Raw genomic sequence first — 16510 nt, forward strand, 5'->3', positions numbered from 1 at the left:
GAAAGCAAACACTGTCTCGACAGTGCTTTTTTATCTTCTTATTTTATAAAATCGCTTACCTGAGATAGGCATGTATTATTCAGTGCAAGAGGGAACATCAATCAGATTAAGGGGTAGATGGAAACTATGTGGATTAGATATGTGGCTGTGTCATCTGCCTTCCTCGGGGCTGGCAAAGTGCCAAGTGTTACCACAGTAAGGGAGTCCGGGGCTTGGCACAGGCTCCAGCTGGGGAGGGCGGAGGGAGTTAAACATCAGCTTCCATCCCTGGCACCGTGGGTGCGTCAGGGGAGGGGCGAGGAGGGTGAACAGGTCGGGAGGCTGAAGGGACACAGGCGTAAGCATCTGGGGTGTGCTCTGCCCCTCTCTACTTAGGGCAGAGGATGGCTTGTGGTCCTGAAAGGACAGCTCCCACCGCGCCCACTGGGACAGGAGGTGGTCGGGGTCTGGTAGATCCATAGATCCGCAGGGGCTGGTGGGAGGTGCTGATGGGAGAGCACCTAGCACACTCTGGGCCTTGCCTACAGCTCTGAGATGGCTGAAGTGAGGGGTGGGGCTGATCTGGTCTAGAGGGGGATACTAAGCTCTCACTCTCTCCCAACCACAGTCATTGTTAGGCTTGTTCTCAACCTACACGTTAAAAATACTTTTTGGTGTGTTTGGGGAGTGGGGAGGGGGAGAGGGAATCGATCTCTCCCTTGACCTCCTCCGACACCCTTGGCTTGCTTACCCAGCCATTTTCAGTAGCTACATGGATGGTCACAGAACAATGGGTGGCACTGGGCACACAACACAGAACCAGAGAAGTTCATGCAGGCAGGGGAACACACACCAGACTGAGGAAGCAAGGGACATGCCACCCCAAGGAACATGCAAACAGAGAAGATCCCTGCAGATCCACAGGTGCCACAGCCCGATGGGCTCTGACAAAGCACAGCGGTCTCAGAAAAAGCCACTGTTGAACCACAACACGCAGCCTGGCGCCTGGACCTCACCCTCGGCACTAGAGTGATGCATTGCAGAACGGCGACTGGGTACCGTGCAGACACCCACGCGGACACCAACACAGAGACACCAACACAGACACACACAGATGCACTAGGTTTCCGACACAACACGGACCTGCGTTTAAGGAGACAGGTGCCCTGGAAGGAACAGAAGACAGAAACACCTGCTTCTCCTGAAGAAATGTCTGCAGCTGTAGATGAGCCAGGCAGTGCAGTAAAATTTCTAGAAAGACTTGCCAGCCTTTTGCTAATTAGACTCCTGGTGACAGAGTCCAGGTTGCCCTTGGGGTGTGCGACCCCCAGATCGTGCAACAAAGCAGGGAGCTCACCCTCCCCTGGGTGTGATCCGTCTGAGTGCTCTTCTTCTCGCTCTCATTCAACACACACACACACACACACACACACACACACACTTTCCTCCCCGCCTTGGAAGGACTAGAAGGAGGTGCACATGCTAGTTTTTCATGGAGGGAAAGAAATGTCAAAGCTTCTGACACTGGTTGGGTCTCAGTGTCACCAGCTGGTGACAGGTTGGGGGCTACATCAGGACTTGCACTCTGTAAGATGGGGGAGTGGATTTCAGGCCCCGGCCTAGCCACGCGTGGCTCCCCAGAAGAGGTCTCTGGAGGCCCTGCCCCCTTGGAGGGCTCGCCTTGGCCCGGGTGAAGAATATGGCTGTCAGAGTTACCACGGACCTGGCCCATCAACTGGCTGGGTTCAAGTTTCAGTGGCCCTGTGTGGCTGGGTCTTAATCAGAGTGCGGGTTTCCTGGTCTAAAAGGTCTGCTCTCAAGCTGACCCACTGAAGCCTCTGGTCTGCCACTGCCAGAGGCCAAGGGGAGGAGACCAGGGGTCCTGGCTTCCTGGGCTGTGGATGGGATGTTCCTCTCTTGGGGGCACTAGCTGGCAGCTGAAGGGGAGTCTGAGGAGGTGGGAAGGCTGAGGGCCACAGACGGTATCCTGGGCCAGAGCTGGCCGAGCTGGGTATGCAGGCTGGCCTCCCAGGCCCAGTGCTGCCCTCAGATGCCAACAGCAGGATGCTGGCCAGGCACTGGGGGTTGGGGGAGGGACTGCCCGGATCCTGAGGCTGGTCCCACCTCCTCTGCCCCCGCCCAGCATGTGGTGCCATCACAGGACACTGTCTGCCTTCAACCCTTCAGAGAGAATTCCTTCTATGACAAAATACAAATTCTCCATGCAGAGGCCCCCGGCCTTTAACAAACTGCTAAAAGATATTTATTTTTATCAATATAGAGATATGTCGCTCTGAAAAACGTTTACAAACAAAGACGAATGCATTGCAGAAGAAGATGCATCAGCCCCAAGACACGCGGGCAGACACCAAAGTTGGCAATGCAGATATTAGACCAGTCATGAGATTTCCCAAAGCCACAGAGAAAGAAGAAATGAAATACCTCATTTTAAAAGAGAAGGCCTCCCCAGAGAGACAGACCCTTGTAGACACACACACACACTCACACACAGGTCCTCTCACTTACGTGTGCATTTTTCAAAATGTTGCAGCTGCCGGCTTTACTGGTGAACGGGGCATGCCTGAGAAACAGTGCGGGCTCCTAGAGAGAAGTGGGGACACCTCGGGGACAGATGGGAGCCGGGCCTGCTTCACGTGCATGAGGACGAAACCAGGCTGTGTGCGTGTGCGCATGTGCGAGGGCGATGGCCTTGAGTCATTCCTGGGGGAAAGGGAGAGAAGAAGAGACGACAGATCATCTCCGCACAAGCAGGGGGGAAGCGGGAGGGGGCTGGGGACCTGGGGACCAGGAGGCTCAGCCTGGCCCTGGGCCTCAGTTGATCTGGCGACAGGCTTCAAATGTCCACTTGGTGGCTCCGCCGTAGATCTCGATGTGGGACTCAGCCCAGGCAATGACGTTGCCGGAAAGGGCCTTGGTGCTGCAGGTGGCCAGGTTGTACACCTCCCCCGGGGTCAGCTTGCGGTCCCAGATGTTGAAATGGGCCAGCTCGCCCACGAACGCTTGGGTGGCATCAAACCCGCCACCCAGCGTGTCCTTCAGAGAAAAGCAGAGGATGAGGGTGGAGGGGGTCATTGCGGTGGGGGCCTATCAGGAGGGCATCCCTAGGGGGAAAGGCTCTCACGTCTACCTCTGGTCCATTTGTCTCCCTGTGTCTGGTCTTCAGCTATCCATCAGTCCCTCCCCTGTGGGGAGCTCAGGAAGAGGAGTGATGCTGGCCTCCTCTGCCCTGGATGCAAAGCTTCTCCTGGGGGCACCTGAGAGGTGCCCAGTGAGGGAGGGTGTCAGCCAGGTCCATGAACAACTGTGGGAGCAGCGCCTGGGGGGCCTCCCCTACACTCCCTGCCTCTAGTCAAGAAACTCAGATGTCACTCTTTGACAGCAATACCTGCCCAATGAGAATGGAAGCCCTGGGGCTCTCCTGCCTGCCTTTCCCTCCTGGGTGCCCAATGGGAGACAAACCACTTCCAGGAAATAAATTATGCATCACTAAATGCACATTTGGTCTTCCTGTGCCAAAGAGCATTGCTGCAGTTGTTGAGAAAGTTGTGGAGAGCCTTGAGACCAGAGCCCACTCCTGCTTGCCTTTCCTGAAAGTGCCCACTCAGAGCAGGGACTTTGCCCAAACTGCTGCATCACTTGCTTCCCTCAGCTACTTCTCAGGGGAAACCACTTCCTTCTCCAGCTCCCTCCCACTTTGCTCCCAGCTGCCTCTCTGCCCTCTCTCCCAACACCCTCATTCTTCTTTCTCCTGCCTAGGCTCTGGTTCTGGGGCTCCTCCCCCTGCAGCTGCCTCCCTCTTTCCCTGCCCCCATGGCCTGTACCTGCTCCTGGCCCAGCACCAGCACGCCCTGTGGCTTGATGGGGTGATAGGGCGCCAAGTTCTCGCCGTTGCCTCCTTGGGTGCCATCCTGGTAGGCTTCCCAGACCCCATCCCGGGTGGTCCAGGTGATGCAGATGTGGTGCCACTTGCCATCATTGATTACAAAGGGCAGCTTAGCCACCTGGGAAGGAGAACAACATACAGGACATTATGGGAACAGGGGTACAATCAGAATCAATTATCATCACTAGTTAGTAGTTCAACCGATATTCATACGCATTTACAATAAATATCAAGAGCCGTTACTGAGTTCTTGCAGCACCTGCCCCTCTGGACTGTCAGGCCCATCCATTGATGGAGCACAAAATCACAAAGGAAATGGGAAGATTTGTCAAGGGGGCTCCTAAGATCGATCTGCATATGCAATCTCCTCACTCCTACTCACCCTCCTCCCTCTTGGCTAGTCTACGAAACAGGCCCTCTGATGGAGGAGGGCCACCCCTGGGGGCTGAGTTCACTGCTGCTTTCTGAGCCTCTCCTCTCTTCCAACACTCCATCTCTAATTGCCAGATCTCTGGGTCTACAACCCGCCCAGCCTTTTCGCAGAGGCTCTGAAAGATGCCAGGGGAGATGGCACCATGCCTTTTAACGCTCAGACCAGCCTCTCACCTGAAATTTCACTCACGCTCTTACCATTTCAGGCAGGGAGGCTGCTTCAGCCAATGAAAGAACCCTCACACCCTTTTAACTTGGGGGAAATGGGGCCCCAGAAAGGCACAGCCCTTTCTAGGCAAGGCCTCAAGAGCAAGGGCTTGGAATCTAATTCCCAGCCCAGGTTTTAGACATTTACTACCAAAGCTGGCATAGAGATGAGGGAGTTTGAGAGTTGGCAGCTATTCCCACAGCTAACAGAGGGCCAGGATGGAGACGGGTTCCCTGGAGGGAAAGGTTGCCCTCTCCCAAGGACTCACCCAGATCTGGCCTCCTCCCAGGGGTAGGGGGCTAAGCAGGATTGATTTGGACTCTCTAGGAGCATCTTTACCACCCCCCCAGCATCTGTGGTCTCCCAAATATGGAGGAGCAAAGTCAGCTCCAAGGCCAGCTGGGGGAGGAGGATTCTGTCAGATGGACTGTCCCCCTGGATCACCCTCCTCCACCCCAGCCCGGAGGCCTCTGTCTGGGAGGCCTGCTCGTGGAGCATGGCAAGGGCACCCCTCCCCATTCCTCCCAGTCCTCACCCTGCACCTCCCTCAGCCCTGCCTGGCAGGCTCTCCTCTTGGGGCCACAGTAGCATCTGAGGCTGTATATCTCATGCTACCCAGACCTGTCCCAGCAGCTGGCACAGACTGGGGCCCTGGGGGCCTCGCCCTGCTGCCCTGCAAGTCCAGAGGGGTGGGGACTCTACCTTGTCGTTGATGAGGATCTCCATGGGGTTGTTGCCCCACTCAATGAGGACCAGCTCATTGGCCTGGCCGGGCACGGCATAGGAGAAGGGCGTGCCCACCCCTGGCGCTGCGCTGGACTTGAGCCACATGCACACCGTGAAGGCGTACATCTCCGGCAGGCTCTTCTTCACCTTGGCATACATGTAGTTGGTCCGCAGGGGGAATGTGAGCTGGAACTTGTCTCCAGGGCGGTTGTCCTTCTGACCTGGGGAGGACGGGACACAGTCCAGACACCTGCACCTTGACGAAGCGCCTGTCCCTGACTAAAGCAGGCTTACCAATGCCCCTGCCCCCAGCCAGGCTTGGTGATGCAGACACAGCAGACTCCCCTCTGTTCTGTAGATGCTGAGAAGGAGGCTCGGAGAGGTCAAGTACTTTGCCCCAGGGCACAGGGCCAGGACAAAAGAGCTCACCCAAGGTCTCTGCTCCAGGTCTGGCTCCCATAAGGTGGCTCCCACACGGTGACCCCTGTGGAGAGGCTGGGATGGGGGTGTGGGGAGCCGCCCGCACACGCTGGGCTCTGAGTGTCTGCACCTGGGCTGGGCAGTGGGCGTGGGTAGGGAGTGGGTCAGTGCACACCCTGTAAAGCAACGCTCGAAGGTGTCACCACAGAGGAAGGAGGTCTCCTCCCGGCCAGTAAAGAGGCTAGCTCCCCTCAGAGCAGCCCCTCCAGGAGCCCAACCTGATTCCAGGATGCTGACTGCTGACGGTGCTCAGAACCAGGCCCCCGGTGCCCGTCACACTTTCCTTGAGGCCAGGACACACTGCAGCCCCTGGTCACTCATCTGACCCAGCCGATTTGCCCCGAGGACTCAGGCTGTTTCCAGAATCCCATCCATCCCACAGGAGGGAGAGTTGTACCCCCCGAGGCCCTTCTAGCAACTCTGTCTGGCCCCCTGCAGAGAGGGCAGGACAGCAGGGAGCCGGGAGGTAGCCCTAAAGCCACGTTCCCCTAAGGTGACTGCTTTGAGGATGATGCCAATCATTCTCAGGGCGAGCTTCCTGTGCGTTTCCTGAAAAATCAGGCTCCTGGTCCCATACCCTCCCTTTATACACGGCCACCAGCTCCCCGCCTGCCGGCAATGTCTCCAGGGAATGCTTTTCTGCCCTCTCCCAACCCCCACACACACTGTGGCTGTGGCCCTGGGCATGGTGTGACTGAGTCCAGGCAAAACATGCCAATCCAGCAGTGGGCATGGGCACCAGGCCCAGAGCCAGGAACACACACCCACCAGCTTCAGGGTGTACACTGGGTGCTGCCAGGGAGCCCAGCACTAAACTGGCCCTCCAGGCCAAGAATTATTTCTAGAAGGCATCCGACTGGGCCAGCAACCCCACCCCCTTCCTCTAAGCCAGGTGTCAGGGAACAGAGCAGGGCTGGCCCTCAGTGTTCCCCTTCCATCTCAGGCTGGCAGCCCCCTGCCCTTGGAGCACATCTGGTCCCTGGTCTCTCCAGGGGGTGTTCTTCATTTCCCCAATTTCCCCTTTCTCCCCCCCTCCTCCCTTCCCCGATCTGTTTTTCAGTTACATAACGTGCCTTAAGATGGCACTGTTTAAATCCATCCAGCACACTTTGCAGTCCGAGAAGGGTCACGTGGCCCTGTTTCGAGCCCCGAGTCTCACCCCCTCCCCCACTTTTACAACCTTGTTTGATTTCTGCGACTTCAAGGCTGAGCCTCCCGAGCTCATCCGTGGGCCTGGGGCGAGATTGGGGCTGGCTGTAGTTGGCGACTCGGGAACCGCGGGGCTGCACGCAAGATGCCTGGGCTTGGGTCACTCAGAAGAGAAAACCTCGGGGGTGTGCTCAGGGCGGAGGGGAGGACCCGGAAATCCCCAGAGGATGCCAGGGGTACCAAGGAGCTGGGAGGAAACCTGCTCAGGGCCCAAATGTGCCATGGACCAAGAGGACCCAGCCCCAGCCCATGCGCTGCTCTCTGCTGTGGATGGGGACTGGCTAGAGCCAGGTTTTCTTAGCCAGGGAGGACTTGAGCCAGCCAAAGCTATAGTGCAAAGTTGCTGAAGATTAAACAAATCAGACTTGGAAAAATCCTGTGAGTGTGCGAGTGTGTGAGTGTGGCGGGGGAGGGGGGAGGGAACCCCAGGCAATCCCTTTCTCACTCTGCTTCCTGAGATGTCCCAAGCCCAGGGTACCCCAGTCCCGCCAGGAACACCAACTGGAGAACCTGGGGCAGGGATGGGGCTGGAGGGGTGGAGGAGCTCAGGGCTTTTACACTCCCAACCTGAGCTATGCAGGAAGCCAGGACCAGAGGCAGGGTCCCGCTGGTCCAGGGAGCTGAGGCAGGATGCACGAACCCCCAGCCCCCCATGACCATTACCTTTCTCGAGCTCGCTGATCCGCTGGTGCAGGGAAGTCAGGGCGCTCTCGATCTTGACTCTTTCCTCGGTGTCATTTCTGGGGCCCCCCTTGCCCTCCTCCAGAGTGTTCACCCGAGACAGCACCTGCCTCTCCAGGTCATCGATCTTGCTCTGCAGCAGATCCTTGAGGCTGTTGGTCTGGCTGGAGGAATTGAGCCGGCTGTACTGCTGCGAGGGTGCAAGGGCGGGGGTGGGGGGGAAACCATATCATTACGCGTGGAGCAGGGGCCGTGCCGGGAGGCCGGCGGCGCGGTCCCCTCAGGGCGACTGCGGGGGCAGCCTGGCGGGGAGCTCGGGCGAGTGGCCGTCCACGGGGCCCCGTACGCTTGGGGAGGGCCCAGCCAGGCATCGGCACCCGGCCGAGGCCGGGGTTGGGGGTGTCGGGCCGGGTCGGGAATGGAGTTGGGGGAGGGCAGAGGGGCGCGCGAGCCAGAGGGGAAACAGCGGCGCGCGCGGACCTCGAGGTTCTCCAGGCGGGTTTTGAGCGACTGCAAAGTTTGCCCGAGTTGGCTGAGCGTCTCGGCGGCCGGCGTCCGAGACAGGTCGCCCATGGTGTTCTTGCCCGAGCCGGGCTGCTTGCGGCCGCCGCCCGTCCGCGCCTCGCCGGCGCTCGCGTCCAGCGTGCTCTGGCTCTCGCAGCGGCCCAGCTTGGTGGTCAGCTCGCGGATGGTCTCCTTCTGGCTCAGGATGGTCTCCTTCTGCTGCAGCACGGTCTCGCGGAGCTGCAGCACGTTGCTCCGGAGCTCCTCGGCGCCGCCGGCGGCCACGGACGCGGCGCACATGTCGGCGTCCACAGGCACCGAGGTGCAGATGAAGCGCGTCGGCCCAAAATCCTGGGCCCCGCTGCCCAGGAGGCAGAGGGCGAGCAGCGCACAGGTGCGCGCGGCGCGGCCGGCCAGCATGGCTGCGGGCTCTGGGACCCGGCGCTCCGGGCCCGGCTCGGCTCGGCTGGAGCTCCGCGGGCGGCCAGCGCTCTGGGCGCCGCGCTGCTCACTGCTCCGCCGCGCAGTCCGCACGGCCGCGCTGTCCGGCCCCCACTGCCGCCTGCGCTGCGGGGCCCGCGCCTTTTATGCCACCGCGGGAGGGGCCTCGCGCTGCCGACGTCAGCGGGGGAGGAATCCCGCTTTAATTGTCTGCGGCCCGGGCCCGCTGCTCGGCTGGGGTCGCAGGGGTGCGCAGTGGGGTAAACTTCCCCCAACCCCCGGCGCCGCCGCGGCCTTCGCACCACCCTCTACCGGCCCGTCCCCGACCCCAGCCGAGAACGGAGGGGGTGGGGTGGGGGGAGGAGGGTGGGCCGGGCCGCGGCCTCGGACTCCTGGATGGGCCACCTGCGTGGTGTCCCCAAATCTCCGACGGGGCTCGGGCGTGTGGGAGGCCACGGAGGACCCGGGAGACAGAATTCGGCTCAACCCGCTCGGCTGCACTGAACACTCGCGGGGCCCGGACCCGGTCCCCAAGGACTCAAGTCGTCCACACCTGCGTGCCGGGTGGGGAGCGCCGGGAGCAGAGCCTCGCTACGTCGCTAAGTCCCGAGAGGGGGTCGCGGGACCGCTCCAAGTTTCTTAGATGTTCGTATGGGGTTAAAAAGATGCTATACACCCCAGGTCTGGGGGCTTCCCACGCCCTCGTTCTTGGCTCTCCTGTGCCCTCCCCCACCCCCCAGCTCCGAGCTTTGGGGACTGGCAACGTCTCCTGGGATTGACAGCCCCCACCTCGTGCCGGCGGGGCAGGCGGGCACTTTCGGAGGTGTCCCTTGCGGATTAAGCCTTTCCTGCCAGCCGAGCGGGCCCGATTCCGGGCAGACGGCGCCGCCGGAGCTGGACGGTCCCTCCAGCCCCGGGGGAGGTGCCACGCTTCCGAGGGGACCCTACAGGCGGACCCTTTCGCTCTCTCCGAGCGCCTTCCCATCGCGGAGATGTGAGGGCACGTGTGTGTCCCTGTGCGAGTTGCGGTGCGTTCGTGTGTCCATGTCTGTGTGTGTTGGGCTTTCTGGACCCCATGCACCCCAGCTCTGCCCACTTCTCTGCTGCTGGGGAGGGGTCCCGGACTTTGGGAGGGGGCGTCGCACCTGCGAAGCTCCACACGATGGTAGGTTACTCATAGTCACCCCACTCACCCGCCCACGCACTCGAGCTATTTTTCTGGGCAGCGGCGCCGCGGGGCTCGGCTCCCAAATTTCCGTCCAGTTTTCAGTGCCCGGTTCGGGGCTCCCGACTACGGCCTGAGACCCTGGCCCGTCCCTGGCGGTCAGAGCCAAAGGCGCTTCGGAAGCCGCCCCTCCCAGCTCCCACTGTACAGAGGAGGGCACTGAGGTGCCAGGACTCCGGGGTCCGGCTCGATGCGACAGGTCGAGCCAGAGCTACAGTCGCAGTCGGGGCCGCCCGGCGGACACCCCCGCCCCACGCCCCGAGCCCCGAGCCCTTCATTCCGCCTCCTCTGGGCTCTGCGATGGCCCCGCCGTTGGCAAGTGCGCGGGTCCCTGCCCGGAGGGACCCACAGGCAGCTCTTGGGTGCGGAGCTGACTTCCGCCCCGCGGGTGGGAGATGAAGCCAGCTCTATTGACACCTTTTTGATAAGCCACGCTCTCCTCCCTCTCCGCAGCCTCCTCCCACCCCCTGCCCCCCGGGCTACCCGCGGCCAGAGTCTTTCAGCGGCGCCAGAGGGACCCCGCGACCCGCAAGCGGCTGTCCTGGGCTTGGCGCGCCTCGGTCCTGGGCTGTGTAGGGGTTTCCGGCCCCGGCGGCCGCGCTCGCCCACCACGGAGCCCTGAGACCTGCCGCAGCTCACCGCCCGGCCCCAGGCCGCGGGAGGGGGCCGGCCACCATTGCCCCACGCGTGTCTGCGACCGGAGCGCCCCAGGCCAGCAAGCAACTCGGGAGGAATTACCCGCGCAAAGGGCACCACGGCTTCTGCCCCAACTCCCATCCTGAGACCGGAGGGGGTCACCCCCGGGTCAGCACCCCCCCTTCCGGTCACCCCCGGGTCAGCGCCCCCCGCCCCGCGCTCCCCCGGGCCAGGGCTGCGTGTGGCTGGAGGCCGATTTCCGTGGGGCCCTGAGGGCACAGAGGGACCGCGCTCCGCAGAGACTGCACGTGGGCGCAGGAGAGGAGCCCAGCTGGGCCGGGCGGAAGGTGTGGACGGAGCGGGAACCCTGGGCTGGGCCTTGCGTCCTGAGCCCCAAGAGCAGCAGGGGCTTGCCCGAGCAAGGCAGGGACCTGGACTTTTACCTCCAGAGGAGATCTCAGCGGTTGGCACTCGGCACTTGGGCACTGAGGGCCAGACCCCGACCCCCCCCATCGCCACACACACACACACACACACAGAAGATGGAGTAGACTGAGTCGGAAGGGGAGGAGGGGCCCTGGGGCAATGTCCAGGGCCAGTGGGATCTCTGCGAGGGAAGTATGGAACCCTGAGGGGAGGACACTGCGGTCAAGGGCCCAGGACCCTTTGGTCCCAAGGGCGACCTCTGTGGAGCTGTCTGCCAGAAAGCAGTATGTGGGACACCTGCGCAGAAACGCTGGGCTCTGCTGAGGGGCTGGTGGGGGGCACACTATGGCAGCCGTCTGCCTTCTTTAAATCTTTTAAACTGGACCCAAGGCCCTGGGCAGGAGAGATTCAATCTGGGTAGTGTTTGCAGCTTCCTCTCCCTCCCTAGAGTTCAGGAGGTATCTGGGAGTTGGGGACTAGAAAACCAAGGGCTGCCTTGCCCGAAACCCTCAGAGGAAGAACTTCAAGTTGCCTAGCTACCTGGTCTGAAGGTCTCATATGTGTACACCCGTTCTCCCGACCTGAGCCCCGTATGTCAGGACTGCAGCGGGGGTGGGGGTGGGGGTGGGGGGGAGGAAGTGCTGTATACACACTTGCAGTGGAGTTGGGAAAAGATGCGGCAGGATCACACAAGTATATGGTTTTCCCACCTCATGGATGCAATAGATGTGAATAACCTAAAAAGCATAGATAATAGTAAAATGTAGTAGAAAACATTAGAAAGTGATGAGTTCTATGTATTACCTTCATTCTTAATATAATTTATATAATTGTAAGTTTGTATAATTTAAATTTTAATGATGACTGTGTTTAACAATCAGCTTGCAAATTCCTGAAAATGTAGCAATCAGCTGGAGCCAGCCAGCTGGGCATATCACTGGTGGAAGAGGATGGAGTGGCTTTCAGAGGTTAAATTGGGGTGGGGGGGGGCAGGTACCTCGATGTAGGGAAAGCAAAGGGGGCTGGTGGAGAAGTGTGGCCGGAGGCTCCCCAGCTGTGGCCAGCGTAGTAAAGGCAGGCAGGCATAGGAAGGCTAAACGGGTTGGTCGGGCACTATTCTGAGCACGTCAGTGCTGTTGAGGGTCTTTACCCAGCGGATGGTGGGAGCCCACCCAGGGAAGGTGCCCAAGCCTGGTGCTGTGCCCAGGACCCTCACCCATCCTGTGGTGTCTCCTGGCCCTGTTCTCTTCAAGGGCCAAGGCCATGGGCCGGCCTAGGAAGGAAAGAGCTACCCTCATGGCAGGCAATAGGGGGGCACTGGGTGGGTGTTGGGAGGGCACAAGGAGGACCTGGGAGGACCTGGGAGGGCACTGGGAAGAGCTGGGGGGACAATGGACCCAGGCCAGGGCCCACCCACCACTTGACTCTGAGCCCATCTAGCATGAGGGTCCACCCTGCCTTTTGAAATAGCTCTCCCTGCAGGGGGGAGGCTGGGGAGTGGAGGGGGAGACTGGGGAGTGGAGGGGGAGGCTGGAGAGTGGAGGGGGAGGCTGGAGAGTGGAGGGGGAGGGCCAGGCAAGGCCCCGGGACCCCATCTGGGAAGAGAAGAAGGCAGAAGTCCTCACTGATCTGGCTCTGGACACGGGTGGGCTCCTCAGACAAGAGTCAGGCCCATGTCACCGCTAAGGACACGCCGTGGACCCCGCTGGGTGAGCTGGCGTCTCACCTGGGATGGGAGGACACTGCGATAATGTCAGTGGCTGCTGTTTTAAATGTGTGGGGACACGTCTGCCATGCTCCTGTGTTGATTTTTGCTTTTGTTTCTGGTTTTGGTTTGTTTCTGTTTGCAGCAGCCCCACAATGCTGGTTACGATCTGTTTCTCAGTCTGGGTGCTGCTTTCGTACGGGTGTTCACTTTGTGTCCAGGAGGATGACTTATGCACCCCTCTATGTATGGTTATTTGGGAGGGCAGCACCCACAGGTTGTCCCTGGAGCAGAGGAGACAGGCTTTTGGCTGCTACCAGGTGAGAGTCAGCAGGGACCTCTGGCAGCCAAGCCCTCACGACAGATCCAGGCCATGTGACTCCCATGTGAGAAGCCCCTGGGCCCAAGGGATTGGGGATGGGGCCACTCTGACAGCAGCAAGCCCCATGGGGCCTCTGACCCCTGGCCTGGAGTGGTATTCCTGACAGGCCCCATCCACCCACTCTGGCGTGACGGGGACAGGTCCCTGCTGCCCAGCTCTGCTGGGGGAGGGACCACACCAGAGCCGTCCCCTCTGCCCTCTTCTCAGACACCCCTGCAGTAATAGCCTTATCTTATAAACAAGGAATTGTCCTTTTCAAAGCCCTCTGTCCATGTTCATTCATTTGCCTTCCTAAGGCATGGCTGGGCTATTGTCCTTACTTGGCAGATAAGGAAACCAAGGGAAGTCCAGGGTCTCCCACACGTGCAGTGAAGGCAAAGCTGAGGGGCAAGCCCTGGCCTTCACACTCCCACCCAGCTTTCTCCCCGCCCGGCACGGTCCCCCCTCTCCCCGCCCACCCCACTACTTCCCCCCTCAACCCCGAACCCGCAAGGGAAAGAGCTCTCAGACTGGCAGGACCGGGTGACAGAGAGGAGGCCCAAGAAGGGACAGTGGCCCATCCTGCCCACACCCGGTGGTGGAGGCAGATCAGGCCAGGACCGCAGACCCCGGGCTGAGGAGCTTCTCACCTGCTACCCTTGGAGGAGAAGCCTCCTTGCTTCACCACAGGGTGTTCAAGTTCATGCCCATTGTGTGACTACAACTATCCCTGAGGCAGCCACATGGGGACTAACCAGTCGTGGGCCGTGGTCATTAGCATTGGACAGTGGGGTCCCCCCACCCCGGGCCTCCAGACTCCCTGCACCCAGGGGCATTTCCCACCCTGAGGACCCCCTTCCTCTGAGCCAGCCTGGGCAGCCGTCAGCCCAGTCTGGCTGGAACAGAGCCCTGGGTGGCCTGCCCTCCTCTGGACCGAGCCCAATGCTGGGATCAGGTGGGGAACGGGTGCTTTTGAACTTGATGACTTGCTTACCCCAGTAAACAGGAGTTTACAGGCATAAACTTACCATCCTGTCTCGGTGAAAACTCACTTTTCTCCAAGCAGGGGTTTCTGGACCCAGGCAGAACCGTGGGCACTTAGTACAGTGTAAATATTCATCGTGTGCTCTCAGTTCAGCAAATATTTCCAGAGCATCTACTGAGGGGCAGACCCGGTGCCGGGGCCAGGGATGAACACAACAGTCTCTCCATCCTGAGGTTGCTCAGCCTGGTGGGCAGATGGGGTAACACACACCTCCAGGGCGGGATGGCACGTGAGTGCCCCAGGCCAGGGCAGGTGGGTGGGTTGGGGTTGAGCAGTCAGGGGGATTTCCTGAGGAGGTGATACCAGAGCACGGTCTTGAGGAGCGAGTGGGGAGGGAGGTGGCTGGCACGAGCAATGCCGGGTGAGGGATGAGGGGCGTGAGTGGAGGGAGGGGACGTCTTCCATCTTCGCAGTGTAAACTGCAGAGCTGGCTGGGAAGAGGCGTGGGTGAGGGCTGGCAAGCATGTAGGAGCCACAGTTCCGTCCTGTCCATTTCATCCTGTCTGCAAGGAGGCACAGCTGCAGTGCCGAGTGTATGTAGGAGGTTCTGCCTGGGAACCTGCCTGGGAGGGCAGACTTGAGGGGGACACTGGCTGAGAGGCTGCTGCTGGGTGATGAGGGGTGGGAAGGAGTTTGTGGCAGGAGCCAGGGAAAGAGAGACGGACTTGAGAACGTTTGAGGAGATGAAATCGTCAGGACTTGGTGATGACTTGGGTGTGAGGAGTGAGCAGAGGGAGGAACCTGGGAAGCTTCCTGAGTCTGGTGCCGCCCGCTGAGTAGGGGAAGATCTGGAGGGAGGGAGAGACCGTGAGTTCTTGCTGGGACATGTCATGTTTGAAGTGGTTATTCGACAGCCAGGAGGAAATTAAAATGATGGGGACCAGGTACTTGGCCCCAAACCCAGTACTTATTAGACTATCCATATTGTCCAATGAGGAGACTGGTCCTGAGCCAACAGGGACTACGGGTCAGTGGGGAGGTCGGGGCTGACAATGGAACCCCGAGAGCATCTTCAGCATGGTGGAGTTATAGCCAACCAGTATAGAGACCGCCCAGGGAGAGGATGGAGGAGAGCGCCCGGGACCCCACTGCTCAAGAGATTAGTTAAGATTTCTGACCTCTGAGAGTGACGCCACTGGCGACAGGTCCTGGCACTCCCAGCCATTTGCGTGGTGCCCTCGGACACCAGCGTGCTTCCCAGCACTGTCCTCCCTTCCCTCCAGACAACGGAACTGGTAAATTCAAAAGCCAGGTCTGGAGCGGTCCTGGAGCCCCCACTCCAGAACCCCATTTGTATCCCTTTGGTTGGCTCCCTCGAGCTAACAGCATCTGGCTGGTGCGGTGGGTGCTGGGGCCGCCAGCCCGCTGTGTCCTTCCACATCAATTTCACCATCTGCCACAGGCAGGAGAGGGCATATGAAATATAAAATGAGCCGAGGTGTAAAAGTGTTCTGGAATAAAAATGGTATGTACCGGCAAGGGATTACAATTATTAGAAGGTCTGTGCCTGATGCCATCACTCACACCTGGGAGGGGAGGGCCTGAGCTCCTGCCTCTCTAGCCTCCTCCTCTGGGGACTGGGCCACCGCGAACAAGGCTCACTGGACAGAGGCCGCAGGCTGCCAGGCACCGGCAAGGTCCCGAGAGCCCTGGGGGACCTCCCAGTGCACCAGAGAACACGACACAGACCAGTTCCTTCGTTCCCTCATTTGATCACAGAGGGACCTGTGAAGCGGTCACAGCAGGGGTTATTACATTTTATTTCCCCCATTTTACAGACCAGGCAATCGAGGTTCCTTACGTTTCAGTGTCTTGGCTTAAGCAGCACAGCTAATTCTTGTAATGTAAGAACTGGCCTTCTGTTTCCAATCATTCATTCATTTATTCATTCAGTGAACAGTCAGTCTTCCAGTATCTGTTGTGTGCTGCCGGGAACTCTCCCAGACAGTGGAGATGCAAGAGCTTTCCAGCTAATTTTTTTAAAGTTGATTTCTTGGTTTTAAGTTTCAATTTCATGCACTTTTCTTAAAACCTTGTTATCTGCTACTAGCAGTTGTATTAAGATCCCTCTAAGGTGGTGTCTGGCTGGGCCGAAGCATGAACCCATGGCTTTCTGGTCTATCAATATCAAAAAGATGCAGTGGGCACCCTCTGGGGCAGGGTGAGGAACGTCGGGAGGGAAAGAGGCTCAGCATGTGAGCTCGAGGGTCACAGCCTTGGCCACCAGCCGCGAGGCTCTGGGTGGATGTGAGGATGACATCAGGTGGCACAGGGGAGGCACCCCGTGGAATGAGCACCTGGTCAGTGGTGGTGGTGGTTATCATTTTTACAGTGATGTCATTGTGCTGTTGGCAGCACTGGTCCAGTCCGGGGAGGGCCTCCAAGCCAGGAGGGGAGCTGACATGACGTGCAGGAAGCAGAGAGCTGTTTTTCCATTGTGGCTGTGCTCCCCATCTCTGTTTTTCTTGATGCTGAGTCAGAGTTAGTGTCCAAACCTCTCAGATCCTGCGGCATGTGGACATGTCATGGGGATGAAACAGGGGCTTTT

The 16510-nt window shown here is 59.6% G+C and overlaps 1 protein-coding gene across 1 annotated transcript; it reads right to left on the bottom strand.

Annotated features, from left to right (window-relative positions):
• Positions 1-2811: 2811 nt before the first annotated feature.
• NPTX1 (neuronal pentraxin 1) lies at positions 2812-8543 on the bottom strand. The gene is made up of 5 exons (XM_068531186.1): positions 8100-8543; positions 7602-7809; positions 5226-5470; positions 3822-4001; positions 2812-3033 (listed from the first exon to the last, which is right to left on the bottom strand). The coding sequence occupies exons 1-5, from the start codon at positions 8541-8543 to the stop codon at positions 2812-2814; spliced, it is 1299 nt and encodes a 432-aa protein (XP_068387287.1).
• Positions 8544-16510: the final 7967 nt, after the last annotated feature.

The sequence above is a fragment of the Eschrichtius robustus genome, chromosome 20 (assembly GCF_028021215.1).
Source record: "Eschrichtius robustus isolate mEscRob2 chromosome 20, mEscRob2.pri, whole genome shotgun sequence".
Lineage (NCBI taxonomy): Eukaryota > Metazoa > Chordata > Mammalia > Artiodactyla > Eschrichtiidae > Eschrichtius > Eschrichtius robustus.